This window comes from Mycteria americana, chromosome 28 (genome assembly GCF_035582795.1).
Source record: "Mycteria americana isolate JAX WOST 10 ecotype Jacksonville Zoo and Gardens chromosome 28, USCA_MyAme_1.0, whole genome shotgun sequence".
Taxonomy (NCBI): domain Eukaryota; kingdom Metazoa; phylum Chordata; class Aves; order Ciconiiformes; family Ciconiidae; genus Mycteria; species Mycteria americana.
The window spans coordinates 1,091,511-1,116,131 of record NC_134392.1 but is presented as its reverse complement, the minus strand read 5'-3'; the positions used below and the strand labels follow the sequence as shown (position 1 = coordinate 1,116,131).

At 66.5% G+C, this 24,621-nt stretch overlaps 3 protein-coding genes and 1 long non-coding RNA gene across 12 annotated transcripts in view; 2 read left to right on the top strand and 2 right to left on the bottom strand.

Moving 5' to 3' along the window:
- Window positions 1-347: 347 nt before the first annotated feature.
- C28H19orf38 (chromosome 28 C19orf38 homolog) lies at window positions 348-3,286 on the bottom strand. Of its 5 annotated transcripts, XM_075526000.1 has the most exons (9): window positions 3,122-3,280; window positions 2,706-2,822; window positions 2,294-2,593; window positions 2,064-2,144; window positions 1,855-1,941; window positions 1,498-1,525; window positions 1,300-1,343; window positions 1,151-1,188; window positions 426-1,021 (listed from the first exon to the last, which is right to left on the bottom strand). In XM_075526000.1, exons 2-9 carry the CDS (start codon window positions 2,734-2,736, stop codon window positions 905-907), a joined length of 726 nt encoding a protein of 241 aa, XP_075382115.1. In that variant the 5' UTR covers window positions 2,737-2,822; window positions 3,122-3,280; the 3' UTR covers window positions 426-904. The 5 variants fall into 5 exon arrangements, with proteins under 5 accessions (XP_075382114.1, XP_075382113.1, XP_075382115.1 ...); XM_075525999.1 differs by having other exon boundaries at window positions 348-1,188; window positions 3,209-3,286; XM_075525998.1 differs by having other exon boundaries at window positions 348-1,188.
- A 3,266-nt stretch (window positions 3,287-6,552) lies between these two features.
- On the top strand, window positions 6,553-8,725 carry TMED1 (transmembrane p24 trafficking protein 1). 2 transcript variants are annotated; one of them, XM_075526004.1, is made up of 4 exons: window positions 6,560-6,786; window positions 7,186-7,283; window positions 7,394-7,604; window positions 8,393-8,725. In XM_075526004.1, the coding sequence occupies exons 1-4, from the start codon at window positions 6,628-6,630 to the stop codon at window positions 8,609-8,611; spliced, it is 687 nt and encodes a 228-aa protein (XP_075382119.1). In that variant the 5' UTR covers window positions 6,560-6,627; the 3' UTR covers window positions 8,612-8,725. The 2 variants fall into 2 exon arrangements, with proteins under 2 accessions (XP_075382120.1, XP_075382119.1); XM_075526005.1 differs by lacking the exon at window positions 7,186-7,283 and having other exon boundaries at window positions 6,553-6,786.
- Window positions 8,726-12,699: 3,974 nt separating this feature from the next.
- Window positions 12,700-24,621, bottom strand: part of DNM2 (dynamin 2) — a 32,991-nt gene continuing 21,069 nt past the window's right edge. For 2 of the 4 annotated variants that reach the window (XM_075525982.1, XM_075525981.1), the window contains exons 14-20: window positions 19,010-19,123; window positions 15,467-15,576; window positions 14,935-15,046; window positions 14,380-14,544; window positions 13,698-13,930; window positions 13,298-13,546; window positions 12,700-12,869 (exon numbers count right to left, since the gene is read on the bottom strand). In XM_075525982.1, the coding sequence (XP_075382097.1) occupies window positions 12,800-12,869; window positions 13,298-13,546; window positions 13,698-13,930; window positions 14,380-14,544; window positions 14,935-15,046; window positions 15,467-15,576; window positions 19,010-19,123 (1,053 nt within the window). In that variant the 3' untranslated portion in view covers window positions 12,700-12,799. The remainder of the gene's footprint in view (window positions 12,870-13,297; window positions 13,547-13,697; window positions 13,931-14,379; window positions 14,545-14,934; window positions 15,047-15,466; window positions 15,577-19,009; window positions 19,124-24,621) is intronic. The other 2 variants (XM_075525983.1, XM_075525984.1) reach the window with 1 other exon arrangement.
- On the top strand, window positions 16,455-17,513 carry LOC142421351 (uncharacterized). The gene is made up of 2 exons (XR_012778870.1): window positions 16,455-16,774; window positions 17,312-17,513. It is a non-coding gene; the product is annotated as an uncharacterized LOC142421351 (long non-coding RNA).

Below are 24,621 nucleotides of genomic sequence, written 5' to 3'. Positions count from 1 at the left end.
CCGGGTACTGCCACCAGCAGCGGGTACCAGCTTTGGGGACCGGCACCGAGGACCAGGTACCGGCACTGGGTACTGGCATTGGGTACTGCCACCGGCACCGGGTACCGGCATCGGGTACCAGCACCAGCGACTGGGTACTGCCACTGGCACTGGGTACCGGCACCGGGTACTGCCACCGGCACCGGGCAAAGGGCACCAGGAACCAGGTACTGCCACTGCCACCAGGTACCAGCGCCGGGCACTGGGCACCGGCACTGGGCAGTGGACACCCGGCAAGGGGCACCAGCACGAGGTAGCACAGGGGAACCGGGCACAGCACCGGGGACGGACACTGGCACCGGGTACCGGCACCGGGAATTGAGCAACGGGAACTGGGCAGACAGCACCGGATAACAGGCGTGGCACGCGGCACGGCGTGGGCACCGGGCACTGCCAGGCCAGGCACCCAGGGGAACGTGGCACCCCCGTCCCGCACCGGCACCTGGTGCCAAACACCTTTATTTAAACCGGAGCCGGCTCCGGCAGCAGAGACGCCGCGGCACAGAGACACGCGATGCGGGGTGACAGCCCGGCCCTGCCGCGCGCCCGCGGCCCCCCCGGCGGCGAAGGTGCGAGGAGGAGGAGGAGGAGGAGGAGGAGGAGGGGGGAGGAAGGTAATTTGCCAGCTCCGGCACCAAACTGCCGGCGCTGCGGCGGCACCTCTCCCATGCCGGGGGTCTCACTGGCAGCTCCAGGAAGCCCCTGGCACGGTGCGGTGCCATGGGGTGCCAGCGCCTCGCCGCCCTCGATGTCACACAGTCCCTTCCTTCATGGTCGTGCCGGGGGCTCCTCGTGCTCCCCGGCAAAAAGAGGAGCTGGGCTCCGGTGCCGTGGGGAGTGCCGGCAGAGACGGCACCACCGGGGCTCATGCCAAGGACCTGAAGGTGCTGAAGTGGGGTACCGCGGGGGGGGACGCCCGGGGCTCTCTCTGCGGGGACGCTGGGGACGTGCCGGTGCTGCCGCCGGCTCCCGCCGGCGCGTTCTTGCATGGAGGGAGAGGCGGGGGTGAGCCGGGTGTGCCCGTGCCGTGCCCGTGCCACTCCGGCAGGCCGTGGACCCCGAAGCCAAGCCCGGCTGGGGCACGGGGACCCCCCAGCCGCCCCTCACTCACCACGGTGATGGCGTAGGCGCAGTTGTCATAGGAAAGCTCTGCGGAGAAAAAAGGGGACGGGGACGTTTGTGGGGTGACGGGGGCCGGGGGAAGCGGCAGCGCCGGCTGCCGGGGGGGCACCGCCCCGGCACGGGGGGTCTGGGCCTTACCTGTGGTGGGGTACCGCGTCTCCGTCCAGCAAGACGCCTGCTGCCTGCAAAAACAAAGCCGGTGGCAGCGCGGTCGGCAGGGGCACGTGCGGGCAGGGAGCAGGCAGCGGGGAGCCCGACGCCGCGGCTCGGCCGGGGGGTCCCGGGGGGTCCCAGGGCCGGTTTAACCACGGAGGTGCCGGCTCCGGCCACTCTCACCTCTTTGCCCGCTGTCTCCTGGCCTCGACTGGCGAGAGAGAAAACAGAGATGGGTGGAGGCGCAGGCGGGCTCAGCCGCAGGGGTGGCCGGAGCTGCGCGGTGACGCCGGGGAGGACCCAGTGGGTGCCTTAAACCCGACCCCCGACCCCCCTGGGGCGTTCCTGCCACCGGTGACTCGCCTGGAGCCGCCTGACGGCACCGGCACCGGCACGCTCACCCCCGAAGTGACACCGAACCACGTGCCGCCCCGGCGGGGAGCTCCGAAGGGCCAATCCCCGTCGGCACAGCTGGCACTCCCCGGCTACACGACCCACCGGGCGCGGCCACACCGGTGAGAGTGCCTGTGCACCACGCACCTTGCCAGGCCGCCGCCGCCACCGCCGCCAGCAGCAGCAGCACGAGGCCGGCCACGCTGACGGCAACCGGGAGAAGCCAGGAGCGATCTGGAAGGGAAGAGAGGGCGGGGGGGTCACCCGCAGGGAAACCCCCGGGGTGGCCGCAGAGGGTCACCGGGAACAAGCCACCGGTGCTGCCGCCGAGCCGGGAGGGTTGCCTGTGCCGGTACCTTGCAACAGAGCGGTGGAGGTGGGCAGGGGCCGGCCGGTCGGGGCGGCGGTGGGCGGCTGACAGCCGGCGTCACCCGAGGCTGGGGAGAAACACGCCGCGTTTGGGTTGGCACCGTTGCCGGCACACCCCGGTTGGAGGAGCTGCGCCCCGGCGGGGCCCCGCGCCCCTCGTGGCTGTGGGGAGGGGGTGCCCCCACCCACCGCCGCCCCGGCATCCCGCCGCCCGCACCGTTCACCATGATCTCCGTGCTGAACGCCGACATCTGCCAGGCGCTGCCGTTATAGCTCCGGTACCGGCACCAGTAGCACCGGGAGGCCGGGGCGGCCCCACCCAGGGTGAAATCAGCCTTGTGCTGGCCCGGCTTGGCGGGGACGCTCTGCACGGGGACGCCGGCACCCACCACGAAGAGCTCGAAGGTGCTGCCGGCGTAGCTGCGCGGGGCGAAGCAGCTGATTTTCAGGGGACCCCCGTCCTCTTGGGAGAGGAGCCCGAGCGGCGGCGGGGAGAGCCCGGGCGCTGCCACGGCTCCTGCGAGAGAGGGACGGTGAGCGGGGAGCCGGATCCGACCGTCAAGCGGCCGGCGAGGCGGCCAATTCCGGCTTGGCCGACCCAAACTCAGGCGGAGGTGAGGAAAACGTACCCGTCACGAAGAGGAGAAGCTCCAGCCTCATCCTCCTCCTCCTCCTCCTCCTCTTCCTCCGGGGTCCGGATCAGGGACGGCCCCGCAGCGGAGACCCCGGGGCGCAGGAGCTCTCCGCTGAAAAGAAGAAGAAGGATTTTGCTCAAGACGAAGTTTCATCACCCAGGAAGGAAATGACAGAGACTCCCCGCGTACAGATCAGGGTGAATTTTTTCTCCCGTTGCACAAAAAAGGCTTTTTCCACCCAATAACCCGAGCGGCGCCAGCTCGGCTTTGCGTGAAACCGGCTCCTCCGGCACGGGACGCGCTTTCCCGGAGCTCGCTCCCCGATTAGCACCACGACATCACCAAGAAAGAGGTGTAAACGGGGCGTAACGAGGCGTCGCTCCGGCCTGCCGCCCAAGCGGGACCCTCACCCACGCCCTCGACGGGGTCGGACGGCTTGAAACGGCTCCTGCGGTTTTCCTCCGGCACGTCAGGCTCCCGTCGGCGCCGGGACACGCCTCGTCAGGGCTGACGACGCGGGCGCGAAACGAGGGGCCCTTCCCGGAGTCGTCGATCCCGAGGGACGCGACCGGGGCCGTCGCGCGGGGAGAGCCGCGGCACGGCCGGCGGATGCGCCCGCCCACTCGGCCCACGCCCGCTTCCTCCTGCCGCTGCCCCGAAACCGCGAGGAATCGGGGCCGAGAGGTCGGATGCGGCCCTGGGCCCCCGTTTCCCCGGGAGGGGGAGGCCGAGCCCCGGGGCTGAGCCAGGGCCCTGCCCGGGGAGCAGCCCTGCGCCCCGACATTCCTCACAGAGCCCCCCCCTCTGCCCTCCAGCCCCCCAAACTGCCCCAAGGCCTCCCAAATCTGCCCCTAACCACTTAAATCTGCCCTAGGCCTGCCCCAAATCTGCCCCAGGACCCACAAATCTGCCTCAGGGCCTCCCAAATCTGCCCCTAAGCACCCAAATTTGCCCTGGGACTTCCCAAATCTGCCCCAGGACCCACAAATCTTTCTCAGGGCCTCCCAAAACCGCCCCAGGGCTCCTCAAATCTGCACTTAAGCACCTAAATCTGCCCCAGGGCCCCCAAATCTGTCACAGGGCTCCCCAAATCTGCACCTAACCACCTAAAGCTGCCCCAGGGACCCCCAAATCTGCCTCAGGGCACCCCAAATCTGCACCTAACCACCTAAATCTGTCCCAGGGACCCCCAAATCTGCCTCAGGGCTCCCCAAATCTGCACCTAACCACCTAAATCTGCACCAAGGCCCCACAAACCTGCCCCCGCCCCCCCCCAAACTGCCCCAGCACTCCCTAAAACTACACCTAACCACCCAAATCTGTCCCAGGGACCCCCAAATCTGCCTCAGGGCTCCCCAAATCTGCACCTAACCACCTAAATCTGTCCCAGGGACCCCCAAATCTGTCCCAGGGCTCCCCAAATCTGCACCTAACCACCGAAATTTGCCCCAGGGACCCCCAAATCTGCCTCAGGGCTCCCCAAATCTGCACCTAACCACCTAAATCTGCCCCAGGGACCCCCAAATCTGCCTCAGGACTCCCCAAATCTGCACCTAACCACCTAAATCTGTCCCAGGGACCCCCAAATCTGCCTCAGGGCTCCCCAAATCTGCACCTAACCACCTAAATCTGTCCCAGGGACCCCCAAATCTGTCCCAGGGCTCCCCAAATCTGCACCTAACCACCCAAATCTGTCCCAGGGACCCCCAAATCTGCCTCAGGGCTCCCCAAATCTGCACCTAACCACCTAAATCTGTCCCAGGGACCCCCAAATCTGTCCCAGGGCTCCCCAAATCTGCACCTAACCACCGAAATTTGCCCCAGGGACCCCCAAATCTGCCTCAGGGCTCCCCAAATCTGCACCTAACCACCTAAATCTGCCCCAGGGACCCCCAAATCTGCCTCAGGACTCCCCAAATCTGCACCTAACCACCTAAATCTGTCCCAGGGACCCCCAAATCTGCCTCAGGGCTCCCCAAATCTGCACCTAACCACCTAAATCTGTCCCAGGGACCCCCAAATCTGTCCCAGGGCTCCCCAAATCTGCACCTAACCACCAAAATTTGCCCCAGGGACCCCCAAATCTGCCTCAGGGCTCCCCAAATCTGCACCTAACCACCTAAATCTGTCCCAGGGACCCCCAAATCTACCTCAGGGCTCCCCAAATCTGCACCTAACCACCTAAATCTGTCCCAGGGACCCCCAAATCTGCCTCAGGGCTCCCCAAATCTGCACCTAACCACCTAAATCTGCCCCAGGGACCCCCAAATCTGTCCCAGGGCTCCCCACATCTGCACGTAACCACCAAAATCTGCACCAAGGCCCCACAAATCTGCCCCCGCCCCCCCGCAACTGCCCCAGCACTCCCTAAAACCACACCTAACCACCCAAATCTGCCCCAGGGCTCCCCAAATCTGCACCTAACCACCTAAATCTGTCCCAGGGAGCCCCAAATCTGCCTCAGGGCTCCCCCAATCTGCACCTAACCACCTAAATCTGTCCCAGGGAGCCCCAAATCTGCCCCAGGGCTCCCCCAATCTGCACCTAACCACCTAAAGCTGCCCCAGGGACCCCCAAATTTGCCCCAGGGCTCCCCAAATCTGCACCTAACCACCCAAATCTGCCCCAGGGACCCCCAAATCTGCCCCAGGGCTCCCCAAATCTGCACCTAACCACCCAAATCTGCCCCAGGAACCCGCAAATCAGCCCCAGGGCTCCCCACATCTGCACCTAACCACCAAAATCTGTCCCAGTGACCCCCAAATCTGTCCCAGGACTCCCCAAATCTGCACCTAACCACCTAAATCTGTCCCAGGGACCCCCAAATCTGTCCCAGGGCTCCCCAAATCTGCACCTAACCACCGAAATCTGTCCCAGGGACCCCCAAATCTGCCTCAGGGCTCCCCAAATCTGCACCTAACCACCGAAATTTGCCCCATGGACCCCTAAATCTGCCTCAGGGCTCCCCAAATCTGCACCTAACCACCTAAATCTGTCCCAGGGACCCCCCAATCTGTCCCAGGGCTCCCCAAATCTGCACCTAACCACCTAAATCTGTCCCAGGGACCCCCCAATCTGTCCCAGGGCTCCCCAAATCTGCACCTAACCACCGAAATTTGCCCCAGGGACCCCCAAATCTGCACCTAACCACCTAAATCTGCACCAAGGCCCCACAAATCTGCACCAGGACCCCCCAAATCTGCCCCCGCCCCCCCCCAAACTGTCCCAGGGCTCCCCAAATCTGCACCTAACCACCTAAAGCTGCCCCAGGGACCCCCAAATCTGCCTCAGGGCTCCCCAAATCTGCACCTAACCACCCAAATCTGTCCCAGGGACCCCCAAATCTGCCTCAGGGACCCCCAAATCTGCACCTAACCACCTAAATCTGCACCAAGGCCCCCCAAATCTGCACCAGGACCCCCCAAATCTGCCCCAGCACTCCCTAAAACCACACCTAACCACCCAAATCTGTCCCAGGGACCCCCAAATCTGTCCCAGGACTCCCCAAAGCTGCACCTAACCACCCAAATTTACGCCAGGACCCCCCAAATCTGCCTCAGCCCCACCGCGCTGCATTGTGGGAGTCTGGCTCCCCTCAGGGGGCGGCCGCGGCCCCCAGCCTGAGGCGAGACCATGGGGGGGCGGGGGGGGCGGGCTCTGGACCGCACCGACCAATGAGAAGTTAGAACGCGGGGCGCCGGGAGAGAGCAGCCAATGACCGGCGAGGATTCCGGGGCGGGCGGGGCAACGCGGCGGCGGCGAGGACCCCGGGCCGCGGGCGTGGCCGCGGCGCCGCCTGAAGCCCCGCCTCGCCGCTCCCGCCTCAGGCGCCCGCCGCGGCCACCCCCTCCGCGCCGGGCCCTGCGGCCGCGCGGCGGCGGGGCGGGGCCTGCCTTAAAGGCGCCGCGCGGCGGAGATGGCGGCGCGGTGGCTGTGGCTGCTGGCGCTCTGGGCCGGGCCCGCCGCCGCCCCGCCGCCGCCCGACGCCGAGGTGACGTTCGTGCTGCCCGCCGGCCGCCGGGAGTGCTTCTACCAGGGCGCGCCCGGCAACGCCTCCCTGGAGGCCGAGTACCAGGTACCGGCGGGGGCGGGGCCGGGGGCGGGCCTGTACCGGAGGGGGCGGGGCCTGGGGCGGGCCGGTATCGGAGGGGGCGGGGCCTGTACCGGGCCGGTACCGGAGGGGGGCGGAGCCTGGGGGGGTCGGTAACGGGGGAGGTGGTACCGGCGCTGTACGGGGGGGGGGACACCGGGAGGAGGGAGCCGGTACCGGGGGGAGGGGGGGGCGATACCGGGAGAAGGGGGCGGGGGGGAAGCCGGTACCGGGCCCATAGCCAGGTGTTGGGGGATGTGGGGCCCGGGGAGGCGGGAGGACCGGGCCCCCGGTGCTGGGGAGGGGCCCGGGGGGGAGTGTGGGGGGGAGGGGGTTTCCCCCGGTGCCGGTGCTTGCCGGTGCCGCCATCCCCGGTTCCGGCAGGTGATCGGGGGGGCCGGGCTGGACGTCGACTTCTCCCTGGAGAGTCCCTCGGGGCTGCTGCTGGTCAGCGAGTACCGGCGCTCGGACGGGGCCCACACGTGAGTCCTGCCCGTCCCTGCCCCCCCCGTGACCCCGCTGACCCCCGTGACCCCGCTGACCCCCGTGACCCCGCTGACCCCCGTGACCCCGCTCTCCTCCCCCCCCGCAGCGTGGAGCCCACCGAGGCGGGCGACTACAAGCTCTGCTTCGACAACTCCTTCAGCACCATCTCGGAGAAGCTGGTGTTCTTCGAGCTCATCTTCGACAGCGCCCAGGAGGAGGAGGAGGAGGAGGAGGAGGAGGAGGAGGAGGAAGGCGACGGCTGGGTGGAGGCGGCGGAGCCCGAGGACACGCTGGACGTCAAGATCGAGGACATCAAGGTGGGGATGAGGGCGGACGAGGTCAAGTTCAAGGTCCCGCCGCTGCGTCGGCGTCCGGACCGCCCGGGGGACGAGGGGATCGGAGATCAGAGCCGCCCCGTGGGGGAGAAGCCGGACGCGAGCCGGCGACGCGCGCTGGCGGCCCGGAAAGCCGCCGGCAGCCCCCCGGGGAGCCCCGCCCTGGGGCCGCCTTGGGTTTAGGGTCGGGCTCGCCCATCTCGAAGGTCTTTTCCGAGCTGGGGGATTCTCCGGTTCCGCCGTTCTCTCCGGCGCGGGGGGCTCGGCGGGGGAAAGGCCGGCGCGGAGCCGCGGGCGCGGAGGAGGGCGCGGGGACGCCGCGAGGGCCGGAACCCCTCTGCCGCAGGAGGGGCCGGGAGAGGCGGGGGTCTTCAGCCCGGGGGGGAGAAGGCTCCGGGGAGACCTCCCGGCACCCGCCGGCGCTGCCGAGAGAGACGGGGACGGGCTTTTTCGCCGGGGCCCCGGCGACGGGACGAGGGGAAGGGTTCCGAGCTGCGAGAGGGGCGACTGGGACGGGGTCCGGGGAAGAAATTCCGTCCGCCGAGGGCGGGGAGAAGGGTGCCCGGCGAGGCGGGGGGTGCCCCGGCCCCGGGGAGGGCGGAGGGGGGGTCGGCCGGGGCCGGGAGCCACCCGAGGGGGGCGAAGCCGTCCCCACCGGCGTCCAGGCCGGGCGGGCGCGAAGGTCCCTTCCCACCCAAACCGCCCCGGCGTTCCCCGAGGAGGCGGCGGGGGTCGGCGCATCCGACCGGCACCTCCCTTCCCGTCCCCAGGAATCCATCGAGACCATGAGGAGCCGCCTGGAGCGGAGCATCCAGATGCAGACGCTGCTTCGAGCCTTCGAGGCCCGAGACCGCAACCTGCAGGAGAGCAACCTGGGCCGGGTGAACTTCTGGTCGGCCGTGAACTTGGGCGTGCTGGTGGTGGTGGCTTTCCTGCAGGTCTACCTGCTGAAGAGCCTCTTTGAGGACAAGAGGACGGTGCGGACGTAGGCGGAGGGGACGCGGGACTCCGCTCCCTGCCAGGACGGCGCCGGCGGAGGGACGTGCTCCCCTCCGGCTGCCGCTTCTCCCTCCCGGCCGGGATTAAACCTGCCCAGCTTTCTACCGCGGTGTCTTGGAGCCGATGCGAACCCCGGGGGAGGGAGGTTTGGGGGTGAAACCGGGACGCTGCCCCCCGCATTTAATCACCGAAGGGCCTCAGGTACGTGCCCCGTCCTCGGGTGACGTCTCCCTGAGCCTTTTAGGAAGGAAGCCGTTTATTCTGGGCACCGCGGGAGTCGCGGGGACAGGTCACCGGGATGCCCGAGTGGTTTACGGGCTCGGCCGTGGCCGGGCAAACTCCTCGGAATCGGCTCTGCCGGGAGGCAAAGGGCCCCGGAGGCGCCGGGGCCGGGAAGGGCTTCGCTCGGGGAGAGGACCTGCCCGCCGGCAGGGAGCGGCTCCCATACGGCACGGCCGGCACCGTGGAGGTGGAAACGGCTGCCTGGAGGCTCGCCGGGTGCCGGAGCTGCTCGCCCGAACCCGCTCGTCCGAGCGGCCGGGAAGGACCCGCCGAGTCCCTCCGGCTGCGGGGGAAACCGGGCCTTTCCTCGGCCGACGCGGGGCCGGGATCCCCCCCCCCGGCGTCTCCCTGCCTGCGGCTCTGGCAGGTTCAGGGGCGCGGGGTGGGCCCGTCCCCGCGGGAGGGGGCGGAAGGGGACGGAGGCCGGCGTGAGGAGAACGTGGAGCGCCGGCAGCGCCCGGAAAAGGGAATTCAAGCAGCAGCCGTCGCTCCTGGCGCCCATAAACGGGGGGGACGGGGGAAGGAACGCTCCGAAAGCGGGGCGAGCGGTGGAGGCGCTTTATGTGGCGCCCCAGGAAACCCCCCCGGGGCCACCGCGAGGGGAGGGCGAAGGGGGAAAACCCCTTTGGCGAGCGCAGAGTTGCCGGCGCCTTTGCCGGCGCGGCGGCGTCAGGCCGGGGGGGTCGTCGTCGATCCGCTCGATCGCGACTCGGGCGCGGCGAGAAGAGCCCGGCCCGGCGCGGGGGCTCCTCGCTGCCCGGGGAGGGGGAGCTTTCGCGCCAGAGCGAAAGGCCCCGGTCCCGGGAGCCCTTTTCCAGCCCCGAAGCTGCCGAAAGCCGCGGGGGGAGAGGCCTGGCGCGCCCCCGACGCCTCGTCCTTCGCCCCCGGCCGAAGGCGTCCCCTCGGCTTCGCGGCGGTGGGACGGGGGGGTCGGAGCAGCGGGGCCGGCGAGCTCAGAGCGGCCGGGGGGGCGGGGAGGGAGCCGGTCTCCTGGTTGTAGGAAAAAGAGAAAAAAAAAGAAAAAAAGAGTGTTTAGAGACGGGAGCTCCCCGGCCCACGGGCAGCAGCCGGTGCCGTGGGGCAGAACCAAGCCCAAAACCGCGCTGCCCGGCACCGGCGCAGCCTCCGGCCCTCGCGCCACGGCAAAAAAATCCCTCTCGGTGCGAGGTCGGCGCCGGGTCCTGGAGCTGCCGCCCCGCAGCAGGAGAAGCACCGGCCGAGCCCGGCCCTCCGCGCCGTGTCACCCACCACCGCCAAGGTCGGCGCGGGCGTCCACCGCGACGGCGGCGCGTCCCGCGGCGCCGTCCCGTGGGATAAATCCCACCGGGAGAGCGGCCCGGCTCAAAGACTCGTCGAGATGCGGGGCTCGCCGCGCTTCGGCCGGGCCGGCAGAGGATGGATTCGGGTTGACGCAACTAATAAAGATTTGGGGGTTTTTTTTTGGAGCAGCCGTGGGTGAGGCCTTGGTTAACGGAGCCGGGACGGAGACTGGCCGTGCCCGGCGGGGAGCGGGGCTGCGGCTCTTCGGCTGGCGGGCGCTGCCGTGAAATCCCCGTCCCCCCCTTTTTTGTAACCTCCGGAGGTGGCTGAGTCGCGGCAGCAGCGCGGGGAGCCGGGGGCGAGAGCCGCGCCCGCCCCGAAAGCCCCCTCGATTGGAGACCCCGAAGCCGCCTCGATTGGAGACCCCGAAGCCCCCTTGATTGGAGACCCCCACCGGCAACGGGGCGCCGGAGGGAAAGGCAGGAGGGAGGAGGAAAGGGCGAGACCGAAGCCACCACGAAGCGCCAGAGACTTTCACCGGAAGATCGGTATTTTTTTCCCTTTATTTTTTTTTAAATTTTTTTTTTTTCCTTTTAGTTCATTACCAGGGTACAGACCGGAGGCACTTACGCGTTGGCAAACCGGGGGGAGAGGAGCGGAGCGGGGTGGGTTTTGGCAATGAGGTGAGCGAGGGGGAGGCCCCCGAGCCGCCGGCGGGGAGAGCGGGAAGGGGCAAGCACCGGCCGGGACCCCCGGCCGGGGAGAGGGCGGCGGCGGCAGCACCGGCCGCGGAGCGGGGAGAGCGGCCGCGCCGGGGATGCCAGCGGCCCCCCGAAGGCCGGGGGTGCCGGCCGGAGCGTCGGCCAGCGCGGCAGGCCGGGCTCGTTACTGAATTAATGGGGGACGGGCCCCTCGCCGCCCCGGGAGGGGCGATTAAGGCAGGCAGCGCCGCAGCCCCTCCCGCGCTCCCGGCAGCCAGGCTGGGCCGGGGTCGGCGTTTTTAAAAACCTACATTATTGGGGGGGGGGGTTGTTGGGGTTTTTTTTTGTCCTTTTCCTCTTTTTTTTTTCCTTTTTTTTGTTTTTTTTTTTTTATACAATTAATACAGTCTGTAAAAATATTTACAACCTCCGCTCCCAGCCAGAGCCCGGCGGGGCGGCCGGCTCCTCGGGGAAGGCACCGTCATCGAAGGCAGCGGCAGAGGGGGGGACGCCGCCGCGGAGGCGGGGGGCCGAGGCAGGGCAAAGCCCCCCTCCCGGACGCGAACCCCCCGGCGCGCCGCAGCCTTGCGCGGGATTATCGGGGGGCAACCGCCCCGGGAAGAGCCCGTCCTGGGCGGGGGGCTCGAGGGGGAGGAAGGCTCCCTCCTCCTCCTCCTCCTCCTCGGGGCTGGAAAAGCCGCCGCCGGCGAGGGGCCGTGGTGACAACGAACCGGGAGGGCGCGGAGCTGCCCGGGACGCTCCGGCGCGCTGGCCCCCCGCGGGACCCGCCTCCCCGGGCGCTATCGCAGTCTCTTCCCCGGGTCAGGCCGGCTTTGGGCGTCACCGGCGGCCGAGCGTCGGCCTGCGCCGCGGCGGGCGCTTGAGGGCGAGCGCCGAGCGCGGGGCGAGGGCGGGCGTCGCGAAGAAATACCTGAGGTTCGCTGCTGAGCCGGCGCCTCGCGAGACAAGGACTACCTGCGGAGTCTGCTCCTGCTTTGCGGCGGATTAGGTTTATTAGAACTCGCTACCTGCAGTCCCAGCATTTTCCATATATAAATTTTCCTCAAAGCTATAAAAACTGAAATATAAACTATGGTCAAGATTAGCAATCGACTTTCGGGTTTGGGCGAGAAAAACCAAAATCGCTACGTTTTATATATAATATATTAATACAAAAATTCTGAGGGGAGGGGAGGGGAGGGGAGGGGAGGGGAGGGGAGGGGAGGGGAGGGGAGGGGAGGGGAGGAAAAAGGCGGAAGAAAGCGACAGGCAGGAATCGGATCAGCCTCCACGGCGGCTCTAGGAGACGCTGGGCGCAGCCAAAGGCAGGCGGCAGCCTCCGAGTCGGCCACCTCCGAGCTCTCCCGTCCCCGTCCCGGACGCCCAGGCCGTCCCACGGCACGAACGCCGAGCGCCGGCGCGCGCTGGAGGGCGGGGGAGAGGCGGGGGATTTCGGACAAAGTGCAATATTCGACCCCCAAAAATATATATAATCCTCCGCGGTTTATTATACAGGGGGGGGGGGCAGAGCGGGACTCGGCGCACCGAGCGCTCGGGGGGCTTTTCCGGCGCGGTGCCAGCCCCTCGCGCCGCAGCGCCGGCTACCCGCTTCCCGGCTGGAGCGCAGCGGAGGGGAGGGGGGGCGCGGAGCGCTGCCCGTCCTGAACCGCCGCCGCCGCCGGTATTTACGCGCCGGGACGCTCTGCGCCCGTCCCGAGGAGGGGCCGCGGCGCGCCGCTGGGGATCGGCCGTGGTTACAGCGCTCTGCTGAGCTGATCGCAGGTAAGATGGTTTTAAAAACGAGAGATTAGACGCGGGGTTTGGGGTCGGTTTGGTTTGGTTTTGTTTTTCCCTTTCCCCCCTCCCCAAACCGGCAAAGGAAAGCGGCGGGCGTGGGGGCAGCCGCTCCGGGAGTCGCTACCAGCCCCTGGGCGGTTAATCGAGCAGGGAGGGCTCGGCCGGTCGGATAATGGTGGGCCGGTTCGGCGCGGCGGGGGGTCTTCTGCTGCAGAGAGAAGGGGAACAGAGGCGTGAGCGCGGGGACGGCGGCGCGAGGCGAGCTCGCGGTGGCAGCTCGGCTCGAGGCCGCGTCCCGGCGGGACCTCCGTCCCTGCCTGCCGGCGGCACGCGAGCTCCCCGACCTCCGGCGCGCGCCACGGAGGGACCGGCAACCGGTGCCGATCCTTCCGCAGGGACGAGGGGGAGCGGGAGGGGGGCTCCCGGCCCCGCCAGGGGAACCGCGGGCTGCCGCCTCCCCTCCCGACCGAGGGGTTTCGCACCCGGGAGGCAGCGGGGCCTTCAGAAAAGCTCAGCCCAAGCTGAGGGTCCGGCCCTGGGGGCAGGAGAGCACCCCGCGCCCTCTCGGGAGGGCCGGCCGCCGGGGCGAGAGCCTCCCCCGGCACCGGGGGAGCCTGCCGAAACGGGGTCTCTTACCTGGGCACGCCTGGAGGAATGCTGGGGGGGATGCGTGCCGGCCGCGACGGGATCTGAGGAGGGGCTGAGAAGGGGTCGTTATTAGCAGCGAAGATGTTCTGGAGTCCGGGGCGCGAGGGGATGGGGGGAGCCGCGAAGGAGGGTCCCCCCGCGGGGATGGGGATGAGGGGCGGCCCCGGCGTCGGACCCCTGACGGCCGGCGGCCGGCCCGGCGGCAGGATGGCGGAGGGTCTGCGCTGAGGCGGGGGGCTGCGGAGGAGAGAGAGAGCGCCTCAGGGAAGGGAGCGCTGACGGCCCGCAGCCCTCCTTTCCCCCAGGAAAAAAAACCCCCCCGAATCCAAGTTATCCCGTCGTCCGCCCCGCTAATTCCCGCCGGGCATCCCGCCCGCGCCAAACCTACCTGTGCCCGCTGCTCGTCTGCAGCCACGTGTCGTCCACGGGCGGGGGAACCGGCGTGGAGACGGTGCTGGTGCTGATGTCCCCGATGATGTTGAGGGCTTCTTTCAGGGCGTGGTACATGCGCAGCATGTCGTCCCTCCTCTGCGCCTGGTCGGCCGACTCCTCCATCAGGCTGCTCTGGTCACCCGAGGAGTACAGGTAGGCCAGCAGCTCCGAGTGGATGAAATCCTTGGTCTAAGGAGAAACGGCGAGCGCAGGTCAGCCCCGAGGTAGGAAACCCAGCGGGCTGGCAGATGCAGGAGGAGGAGCTGGAGGACCCCAAGCCGCGGAGGCGGCGGGACACCGCTCCCGGCTCCGGCAGGCACGTGGGGAGCCCCGGCGACCGGGGGGGGACTCGCAGGGTGGTTCGGCGTCGCCCGTTTGCTAGAACCAGGCGGGAGGAAAGGCCAAGAAGCAAAGCGCCTCCTCAGCAAAGCCGCCGCCAAAGCGGCTCGAGCACAAAGACATAAAAATTAAAGACTGCAAAGATCATCAGATCCCATCGCTGGGTTCCGGCTCGGCGGCGCAGCCCACCCGACTCCTCGCGCCGAAGGGGGTCCCGGCGCGCGCCGCCTGGAGAGCCCCGAAAGCCCCGGCCGCGGAAGCTCCCTCCCTGCCCGGGGTTCCCCTCCGCGGCCACTCACATTGTTGATCATGAGGTGCATTATCGTCTTTGGCATGAGGTCCCGGATGGACTTGTTGATGATGCCGACGTAGGAGTCGACAAGGTTGCGGATGGTTTCCACCTGGCGCTCCAGCTGAGGGTCCATGGAGAAGGTGTTCTCCTGGGCGCCGTCCTCGTTCTCAGTCTGCTCAGGGAAAGCAGGGCACAAGTTACTGTCGGGATCCGACAGACCCGCAAAGAAACCCCTCTGCTCCACACTTATTCCCTGTCCCTTCCACCTATTTCCATCCTACGCGGATGCTTTTTGAAACAGAGTTTATTTCGTGGCCCGGAACGACTAGATCCATCAGCTGGGCAGCACAAACTAGCGCCGCGTTATAAAGTTCGTCCTCTTCTGCGATACCGCGGCATTTTTCCAGGGTATCCGAGAACCTACTGTGACACACCAGGACCCAAGCCAAGAGCTCCCAAGTCTGAAGGCTCCTCTGGCAGCCTCTCCCCGGGCTGGTCTCAGACAGCACCCCTCGGCCAGCCTGCTCCGGGAGGGCTCGGACAAGTCAGAGGGAGTGTTTACTTGGTCTTTCTCTGGGTAAACTCCCGCTCGGAGGAAGGAGGCTTTCCAGCTGTCCACGTCTTCCTGGGAGTCGCAGGCCAGCTCGATCTGACGGAGGTCTTTGTACACGTTCCTAGGGAAGAAGGAGCGGAGCCGGGGGTGAGGACCACGGAGGGCGACCGGGAGGATGGCTCGGGGAGGGGAGGCTCGGCCGAGCACCGGCAAGACCTCCAGCACCACGAGCCCGCGACGCCAGGGAGCCTGGCGTCCCTGCAGGACGCGTATCTAAACATTGGCAGCCGCTGCTTCCTCTGGAGAAATCCTCCCCCGCCAGACCACGGACGCTCCTGCCTCGGAGCACGACACCGAAGGGATGGGGAAGCCGGATGCGCGGCCCGGGGGCTGGACCAGCCGTGACCGAGGCAAGGGCGAAACCATCGGCCCACCGACCACGGAGCGTCTTTGGCAGCGTTCCGAGCCCGGTGAGACCCGCAGAGAGCGAAGGGATTTCGGGAGGTACCTGGGCACCGCCGCTCCTGCTCGCAGCCCTTACCTTTGCTCTGTGTTGAAGATGGCAAAGACGTGCTTGTTAGACATAAACCCCTTCTCCACGTCCCTGATTTTCAAGTTATCCAAAGGCAACATGTATTTCTTCTCCTTCTCCTGGAAGAGGGGACGAGAGGAAGGGAGGGGTGAGAGCGAGCGAGCACAGCGGCGCTCTGCTGTCGCTGACCAGGCGTCCTGAGCAGAAGGAGAACCCAACCCCCAGAAACACGGCGGGGATCGGAGCTCCTGCCGCGGACAGGCAGCGATTTCCCCGAGCTCACACCGGGGAAGGCCCGCCACGACACGCTGTCGGGCTCAGCCCACAGCACGCCGACCCCTGACCGAAGCCGAGGGCTTTACCCGGGACGGAGCAATCCGCCTCCCCCAGGAGCCTCCCCCCGAATTAGCGGCCCTCCGCATCGCGGCTCCGGCACAAGAACGGACCGTCGACCCCTTTCGGTGCCGCGCTGGCTACCCGGCTTCCCTGCCTTTCCAAGGACGCATCCGGCAGCGCCAACGAAACCACCGGAGAAAGGGATTTGGTCCCTGCGGGTCTGCGGGCAGCTCCAGGACGCTGCCCGCCGGCCGCCCTGCCCGCGCCGTAGCTGCCCTCCCTCGGCACGGGACGCGGCCGGCTCCACCGGAGCCCGCTCCACCGGAGCCCAGCCCGCCGCCTCCGCGGGGCCCCAGGAATTTCTCCCCCCGGTGCCCGTCCCCGCCGGAGGGGACGGCTGGAAGGAGCCGGGGCCTCGCAGTCTGGCGCGAAGGCGGCTGCTGATTTAGGAGGCTGCTCTCCAGCCCCGCCGAGGGGCCACCCAGCCGAGCCGCTGCCGAAACGCCACATCTGGAATTGTTTAGAACAGCTCCAGCTCCACTTTGTCTCCAGATGCTGCGCACACGGTCCCAAAAAGTGACGTTCGCCTTTGTAGAGAGGCCACGAACCCAAAGCCTTCCCCCCCCCCCCCCCCCGCCCCCCTTCCACCGCCGCCCCACACTCCTCCTCATGATTTCCTGAAAAACCCACAACTTTTTTCCAGACTGGATTCGGTTGCAAGGACTTTGCCACGTCAGAAGAGAGACAAAGCAGTTTCCTTTCGCCCATCGGGCTTCTCTCCTTATTAAAAAAACCCGGGAGGGGGAGAAATTAAAAATAAAACCACCCCCGTGGATGCCGTGGGAAGCCGGAGACTCCAGCCCAGCCTGCCCAGTGTTCAGACTACCTGTTCAGGAGGGTTTAAAGTTGTACAGTAGTCTGCACATTGGTTAGATCGGGTTTGGCCGAGCAGCACCCCAGCAGCACCCCAGCAGCCGCAAGGTAAGGGGGGAGCGAGCCCGGATTCGGCCCTTTTTGGGGAGATTAAATAGATTTTGCTCCGACTCGTGGAGGCGGCGTGGTTTGGGGTTTGGGGTTTGGTTTTTTGTTTTTTTTTTTTTTTCCCCTTCGTGGCGTGAATGGGAGGGCAGAGCCGAGGGGGGAGCCCGGCCGGGCGGTGCTCCCCACGCTTCCCACCTTGCAGCGGGGAGGCGGGAGGGTGGGCTGCATCCCCCCAGCATCCCCCCCAAAACGCCGGGGTGCCGGGTGCCGGCTTAGCGGCTCTCGGCGGTTCATTTTTTAACGGCGGGGGCTTGGGGGGGGGCGGTGGTGGAAGGGGGGCAGGGAGAGCTGGGCTTGCAGAAGACAGAGCCTCATTCATCCCCGGCCGGCTGGTTCTCATTACCCGCCGCGGAGGGGCCAGACGTGCCCCCCGAGAGGCCTCCGTGCAGGAAACCAGGGGAGCACCGGCGGGGTCCGAGGAGGGGGAAGCACGCCGGAGGGCGGTTTATCAGCTCAACATGTTTCCTTCTCTTTTAGGAGGCAGATTTAAAAAGAGGGCTGGTAGGGGGGTGGCCGGGGAAGAGAGGTTAAAATCTGACTCCACGGTTCGGGAGAGACGTTCACCTTTGCAGCTCGCTCGGAAGATAAGGGATGAACAAAGGAAACCCGGGCTTTACTCTCACGCCCGATGTCCGGCTGCCGAGCGGCTCCCGGGAAATAAAAGTTGTGTTCACGTCTCCTTTTTCTGACCCGCGTGCTGGGCTCTGGCGAGGCAGCGGCCACACCGAACCCCTTGTGTCCTCCCCAAACACCCCGCAAGCCAACCCCCCCCCCCCGCCCCCCCGCGGCATCTGGCCGGGAGGCCGGTGACGTAAGGGGAAAGGCGAGATCACGGGCCGATTTTCAGACTGTGGGGGCGGAAACGCTGGAAAATCTGAAATATGAAAGCGGCGCGGCCGAGACCACGACGCCACGGAGGAGATGCTGGCTCCGGCACTCACGCCGGCCCCGGCAGCTCGGACACGGAGCGGGCAGGAGGTGCCGGTCCCGCCGCCGTCCCGTTCCCGAGAGGGTTGAGCCCAAAGCAGCGGCTTTGGGTTCGAGCGGTGAAAGGCCTTTTCCAGGCAGGGGGGAAGCTACCAGCACCCCGGGGAGCGGGACGTCCAGCCCGAGGGCTGTCCAGCAGATCCCCGATCACGACAGAGGGGGCCGGGAGCAGCAGCGGCCCCTTCCCAGACACCCAGCGGGGGACGAGAAGGGACCTGGGGGGTCCCGGCCCACAGAAACGCCGGGGGCAGAGGGAATCGGGTTCCCTCCCCGTGCCTCGGCCTCCCCGCGCTCCCAGGGTGGCTCTGGAGGAGGGCCGGTGGCGGGGGCACCGCACGGGCACGGGACAGACTGCGATGCCCCCCGCACGCCCCCCACCTCCCGCCCGCCGCAGGCAGGGCTGCCCGGAGCCCGGCCCCGATCCCATTTCCCATTTCCCTCCAGCTTCGAGATCTTTCCCGCTGGGACGGCAGCGGCTCCACCCCGGCGTGGGGATGTGAACCCCGTCGGCAACCCCACGGGGAACGGCCGAGGGGGGGGGCTCGGGGCTCGGTGACAATAAACCGACGGTCCCACGGGGTTAAGGACTGAGTTTTCCTTTACCCGCAGCCAAGCCCTGCACAGCGTTGGTGGTTTTCCTTTCCCCAGAGCCAGAACGGAGACGGTTTCCCTCCTGACCACCTGCATCGCTCCTCTGGCTTTGCTGCGCTGAGCCGGTTAAACCGGGAACCAGCTGCCGCCCTGGGTTGGGGGGCTGGGAGGTAAAGGGAGGTCCCCGATCTTTCTTGGAGGTCTCGCAACAAAAGCGATGGGAGACAAAGCAAACCTTCCCCGAAAGAGGCAGGGCGCGGGGGGTGCCCGCGCGGCACGGCCACCCCGAGGCTCGGCCAGGGCCGGGCAGCTGGATCCCGGAGGACCTCCGCTTGCCAGGGTCTCCCGGTTTATCCGTGTTTGCACAATCCCGAGGTCCGAGGGAGCGTCTGGAGACGCGGAATTTGCCGGCTGGGGCTGTGCGGTGTCCGCAGGGCACCCTCCAGAGGAGACCCACGCTCCTGCACGCCAGGAGACGGACAACGCTAATTAATCCCGGGCGCCAATTCTCATCCCCAGCCCGAGGATTTTTCTCACCCGAGCCCCGCGAATCACAGAGCCTGCCCCCAAAACCCGTCCTTCCTCGCTCCCACGTACCTCCTCGTCCTTGTACCAGGACAACGACTCGGCCGTCAGCACAAACCAGTACTCCTTGGAGCCTCCCTTCATGATGCTGATGTTGTTGATGGTCAGCCAGCCCCTGCGGATCACCTGGAGACAGAGGAGCGGTGGCGGGGAGCGGAGGGGAGGAAGGAAGAAGAGGTTACAAGCTACGGTTGAGTCCCTGGAGGAGTTCCCCAGACGGAGAGCGAGGGGGAGCGCTCCTCAGCCCAAAAGCCCGCCTAGGCCCTTCACGGAAAGCCCTAGCCTCAGCAGAAGACCCTCAACCAGGCAGATCTCGAGACCCCGGCCCAAAGGCGAGCGAGCAGCACGCGGGGGGACGCCTGGAGCTCTGCCGGCTCCCAAAGCTGGGCGAGAAAAGCGGCGAGCCCTTGCCCACGCTCGCGGGAAGATGCTGCGGCACGGTCAGAGCCAAACCCAACTCCGCAGTAACTGCCCCTCGCCACCGGTGCCAGTCGGCCAGCAGCAGCCCGGCCCCGCGCAGGAGAGGCGGTGGAGAGCAAAAGCTCCGGTGCTCCGACGGGACGAGACAGGCAGGAATTCCGAGCGCGTCTCGGGTTTTAAGAGAGGACCGGAGCTGCCCGGGTCTCTGCCGAGGGCTGTTTTGGGGTGTCCCGCACAGGGGTGCCGGTGCCAGCCCGTCCCCAAGGTCGGCACACGGCGCGGCGGTGCCGGGAGCACCGTAAAAAAGCAGACCTCAGCCTCCGTCCCGGCCGTTTCAAAGCCGCCGTCTCGCCGCCCGCGAACAAGGCTGGGAAAGGCCTGCGGAGACTAACCGAGCCCCGTCAGCTGGGGCGCGTTCCCAGGAGCATCGACCAACTTACCCAGTCCAGCAACTACCGGAGCAGCTCTCCCCATCCCTGTTCTGCTCAGGGTCTCCGCGAGCACGTGCCCTCGCCGAGTGCGGCCGAGGCAGCCCTCGGCCTCGTTATAGCCGAGGAATCCCGTGTTTCCCACCCAAACCCACTCCCCGTCCCGTGCGTTGCCCCCTACCCCAAAGCAGCCTCCCCACAGGGCAGCTCCTCTGCCTCCTCGCAGGCAGGGCTAGCCGGCAGGTCTTGCCGAGCTCGTAGCCCCCGGTGAAAGGCTCCCTCGCGGCCCCCCCGGACGGACCTCGCATGCAACACGTAGCAGCAGCCGCCGGCGATCGGGGCAGCAGCGCGCTGAAGCGAGGTTGCCAAAGCCTGACGTTGCAAGCAGCAGTTTTTCACGACACGATGCACGAGGACCACGCTGACCGGGGCAGGCGGGAGCGTTCCCTGTCCTCAGTCAGCCCGGGAAGCTACCAGCCGACCGTTATCTCCATCCCGGCATTCGCGCTCTCTCCCAGCGCCGGTGACGAGGAAGCTCGCACGATGCCGTAGCCGGTCCCTGCAGCTACCGCACGGCAGAGCCCTCGCTAGACTACCCCACGCCCGTCTCGGCACCGTCGGAACTAGAAGGGAACCACCCTGCTGATGCCAAGGAGCATCCGGGCGCCTGTAACGGCTTCCCCGAGACAAAAGTCCTCGTGGAACCACTCCACCATCGCTGGGTCCCCACCGGGACACCTCTGCCTGCCGGAAAACATCGTGAATTTATCACAAACCGCTCGCAGCCGCCAGAGCGGGCAACGGAGACGTGCTGGAAGCTGGAATCGCTCCTAGCCTTGAGTCCGGACAAGCCAGGGCTGGACCGGGACTAGCGAGCAGGCCGCTCGGCCGAGCAGAGGGTCAGACCCTGCCCCAGCTGCTCCCACCACGAGCGGGGCAGCAGACGGGACTTCCACCGGCCGCACGGCCACCATCTTCGGGACAGGCCGGGAGTTTTCTAAGCGTTTCAAACGCAGGCAAGATTACGCTCTGCCCGGCGGGGTTCCTCCATTGTTCTGGGAGCTATTGTACGGAGAGGAAGGTCACCGCGGCTCGGCACAGACCCCAGGGCTGCGGCAGAAGCCTTTAGACCGAGCTGCGAGTCTCTCTCCCTACCAGGGCTGCAGGGGAGCGGCATTCTTCTCACCATCACCCCCGCGGTTTTACCGCGGAGCTGCCGTGCCGCTCCGTGAGCTGCACGGCAGGGCCACGCTGCGCTTCCAGCTGCAAACGACCCCCTCCCAGGTACAGAGGGGGAACGGAGGGTCCCCAAACTGGCCGCTTCTGCTGCGTCACCCCATCCGGTCGAGGCTCTGCTCTGGAGAGGCACCCAGGCACCGGAGGCAGAGGGCCAGACCTCCCCGGGGCAGGAGCTGCCTCGCAAACAGCTCCGCCGACCGCTGCTAGAGACCTGCAAGCTGCGGGAGAGCTGCCCGACAGGCGCCCGCTCCTGCAGGACCTGCCACGTTCGGGGAGAGCCCAGCCGAGCCGGGAGGTAGCACAGCACGTGAACCCCCCCGCCCCGGTCAGCAGCCTGGCACCCACACGCACCTTCCCGGTACGGGAGCGGCATCCTGCGTCACGGGATGCTTTAGGTGCCCTGCGCCGAGCATCCCGGTGGCAGGAGAGACTCGGCGGCAGCTCGGCAAAGCCGGTGCCCCCCGGGCCACGGCTTTTCTACCCCAGCGCTTCACAGGGGTTAGTACCACCACACAGGTTAGTAATGGGCAGACGTGGGGAAAATGCATCTGGGGGGGTTGATTCAAGTCAGTCCAAAGCATGGATGGGAGGGAGAACGAACAACCCTCGCGGTTAAGCAGAGAAGAGTCGGACACGAGCGAGACGCGGAGTTTGTTATGGCTTCTACGGGAACCAGCTCCGAGCAGCTGCGCTCGAGACCAAGGCAGGGCTTTAATCTCAACGCTGGGATTAAGCGGGTAAAAAACGGAGCCAGCGCCAGCCCTTTCGTGCCGAGGTTTTTCCGTGCGCTGCTGGGGAGCCGACCGAGGGATGGGGCTCGGGCCGCTCTCGTTTTCAGACTGCTCAGGTGGCTGCCGCCGTAAAAGCCACGACAAAATCCACCGTGTTAGGCACAGACAAAGCTCGGTGCGCCGGCGGGCACAGGCAGCTAGAGCTAAAACTTAACTCATACAGATTTTTCTGGCGAGGGGAAGGAAGGAGCCCTGAAATTAAGATGGCAGAGGTTGTCAGATTAAAGATTTCACCTTCTGATTCGCTCTGGCTTGTTCGAGACCCCGCTTCGCATTGAAAAAAAACCATCTCTGAATTTGAACCGAGGCTGGTTTTAAAGGAACAGAGGGAGGAGGGCGGGAGATGGAGCAGCTGAGAGGATCGGGGACAAGGGAAGGGCAGAGGGAAGAGGTTCAGCAGCAAAGCAAGCCCTGCGAGCCGGGTCGGAGGCTCTGGCAGGTGCTGGGACAGTTTTGGAGGGGATCGTAAGGAACGGGGAATCTGCCTTCGGGGCCCGGGGATGGAGAGAGGGCCCGTGTAGCGCAGAGGCAGCTGGAGCGTTAGAGAAAAGCCAAGATTTGATTTCTTTTGCTAAAGGGAAGAGGAGGGGAGGGCACCCTGCAGAGCCAGGGACACCCCAGCCGCGCACCGGCTCGAGGCAGGGCCCGGAACACCTCCTCCTCTATCCCCAAATGCAGCTCGAGGAGGAGGAGGAGAGAGGAAGGCTGGCACCGAGCAGCGCGGCGGAGAGCCCAGAAGAAAGTTCCTTTAAGACCGACCGCTAGCGGTGAGAGCACCGATGGTTTTAGGTCTCGTAAGCCGGGCAAGCGTCCCCTGCAGAGGGGCTCCAGAGCTCTGCCCGGCTCCGAATCAGAAGCAGCCCGGCACCGGGCCGGCGCCTTGAATCCTTAATTGCCAGATCTCCACCTTCCCATCACCCAGCACGATCACGTCCGCACAGCCAGCGATGGGAAAGCGGCCCTGCACAGAAACCATCGTGTGGGAGGCAAGAGACGGGCCCTTGGGGGGGTTTCCTTTGTTTTTGCAACAACATCTGGACGGTGCTAAAAGAAAATGGAAGCGTCTGAACAGTTGGAAGAGACGGGAAACGGGCACGGGGCCCTCCCGGACTGTCGGGGCTGCGGAGGCGGTCGGTAAGTCGCAGGGTTTCGCAGAGCAGAAGGTACGAACCTTCCCGGGAAGAGCGGGACGGGCGCCGCCTGCGCCGCGGCAGCGCGGCTGCCTCGCCACCGCATCCCTCCGGCTGCCGTCCTGTCGCTGTAACTGGGCTAATTACAGCAGCCTCATAAAATCCGTTTTTGAGATAAGAAAGCATCCAGCGCCCGAGCTGCAGCCGCTTTTTCACGGGACTGTGCGATGGGAGGCGGCCGACCCCAACTTTCTGGCTTTATCCACCAGCCCGGCGCCCATCCCCAGCTGCAGGAGCCAAATTATTTTCCTGGCTTCCTTCCCCAGGGAGAGACTCGGGTGCTGAGGCCACCCCCACGGGACCAAGGCAATATCTGAGCCTTTGGAGATGAAGCCCACGAGGCTGTAAAGCCCAAAGCGGGGGTTTGGAGATCGCTTCCCTCTCAGACGCTTCCATTTTCTCGGACCGCCCGGCTCCGAGCCCGGAGCAGCGGGGTCAGGACCCCCCCACCCCACCCCACCGCCCCCAGAGGGGATTGCTCGACCGCAGGCAGGGAAACTCTCTTCCATGCGGAGAAAACGAACGCCCTCCGCCTCCCCAGAAGTGAGTACGCTTGAGGAAAACCTCTCTGCTGGCTGAGTAACGAGGCTGGAAGCAGCTGACGGTCACCCAAAGTTTGCCTCCACCAGCTGCTAACATCTGGGAGCTGAGGCGCCTCGGAAGAAGAGGGCTTCTCGCCGGATTTCTACACCAGCCGCGCAGCGTCCCGACGCCGCGGCCGGCATCGGTAAATCCGTTGGCAGCCGGTGCAAGGTCGGGACCCAACCTCAAGCCCAAAAAAGGCAGCTCGGGGGAGAGAACGCGCTCCAGCCCCCCGGGCAGCTGCTGGAGGGTGAATTCCTACCTGCCGTGCCGGCCCGAGACGCGGGCAGAGGGACTCCCCCGCCAAGGGCCAGCTTCTCCCCAGCCCGTGCCACCGCTCGATGGGAACCGCGTCCCACCACGGCAGCAGGCAGCTCTGTGCTAAACCCCAAAGATTTGGGCTTCTTGCTTCCCGAGGGCCAGTAAAACCAGTACTCGCACCCTGAACCCCAGTATCCAGCTCCCAACGAGCACAGGCAGACGTCAGGCAGCGCCGACGGCCCGACGGTCGTGGCGCGGGCAGGGATCAGCCCCGAGCCCTTTTTTTTTTTTGGCCGTGGGAAGAGCCCAGGCGCGGGGATGAAGGCGACGGACCGACTTTCCGTCTCTGGACTAAGCCCACGGAGCCCGCGTGCTCCCCTCGGGGAATCCTGTCCTTCCTCTGCCATCAGCGTACTCAATTCTGGGAAGCGAGAGGCGTCGTTTTAGGTTCGAAAGGTCTTTCTGGCAGGGCCACGTCCATCACTGGGTGTCGTCTACCAGCACTATCACGCTATGTGGGTACTTACCAGTATCTCACCCTTTAGGTGCGCAAAATTAAGGGGGGGGAAAAAAAAAAGCAGGACAAGGAGACAGAACAGTGAAGAAAAACAAAGTGATGGAAGGGAGAAGAGAGCAGGAAGCACAAAAATGGTAGGAAAAAGCAGAAAAACAGCAAAAGAAAAACAGTTACATGCTATTAATTATAATTTCAC

Coding starts and splice junctions, on each gene's coding strand:
- TMED1 (XM_075526004.1), top strand. CDS start 6,628: ATGGCGGCGCGGTGGCTGTGGCTGCTGGCGCTCTGGGCCGGGCCCGCC. Junction 7,284..7,393: donor CGCTCGGACGGGGCCCACAC/GTGAGTCCTGCC, acceptor CCCCCCCCGCAG/CGTGGAGCCCACCGAGGCGG. Junction 7,605..8,392: donor TCAAGATCGAGGACATCAAG/GTGGGGATGAGG, acceptor TCCCGTCCCCAG/GAATCCATCGAGACCATGAG.
- C28H19orf38 (XM_075525999.1), bottom strand. CDS start 2,736: ATGAGGCTGGAGCTTCTCCTCTTCGTGACGG. Junction 1,526..1,854: donor GGCGGCGGCGGCCTGGCAAG/GTGCGTGGTGCA, acceptor CTCTCTCGCCAG/TCGAGGCCAGGAGACAGCGG. Junction 1,344..1,497: donor AGGAGACAGCGGGCAAAGAG/GTGAGAGTGGCC, acceptor TTGTTTTTGCAG/GCAGCAGGCGTCTTGCTGGA.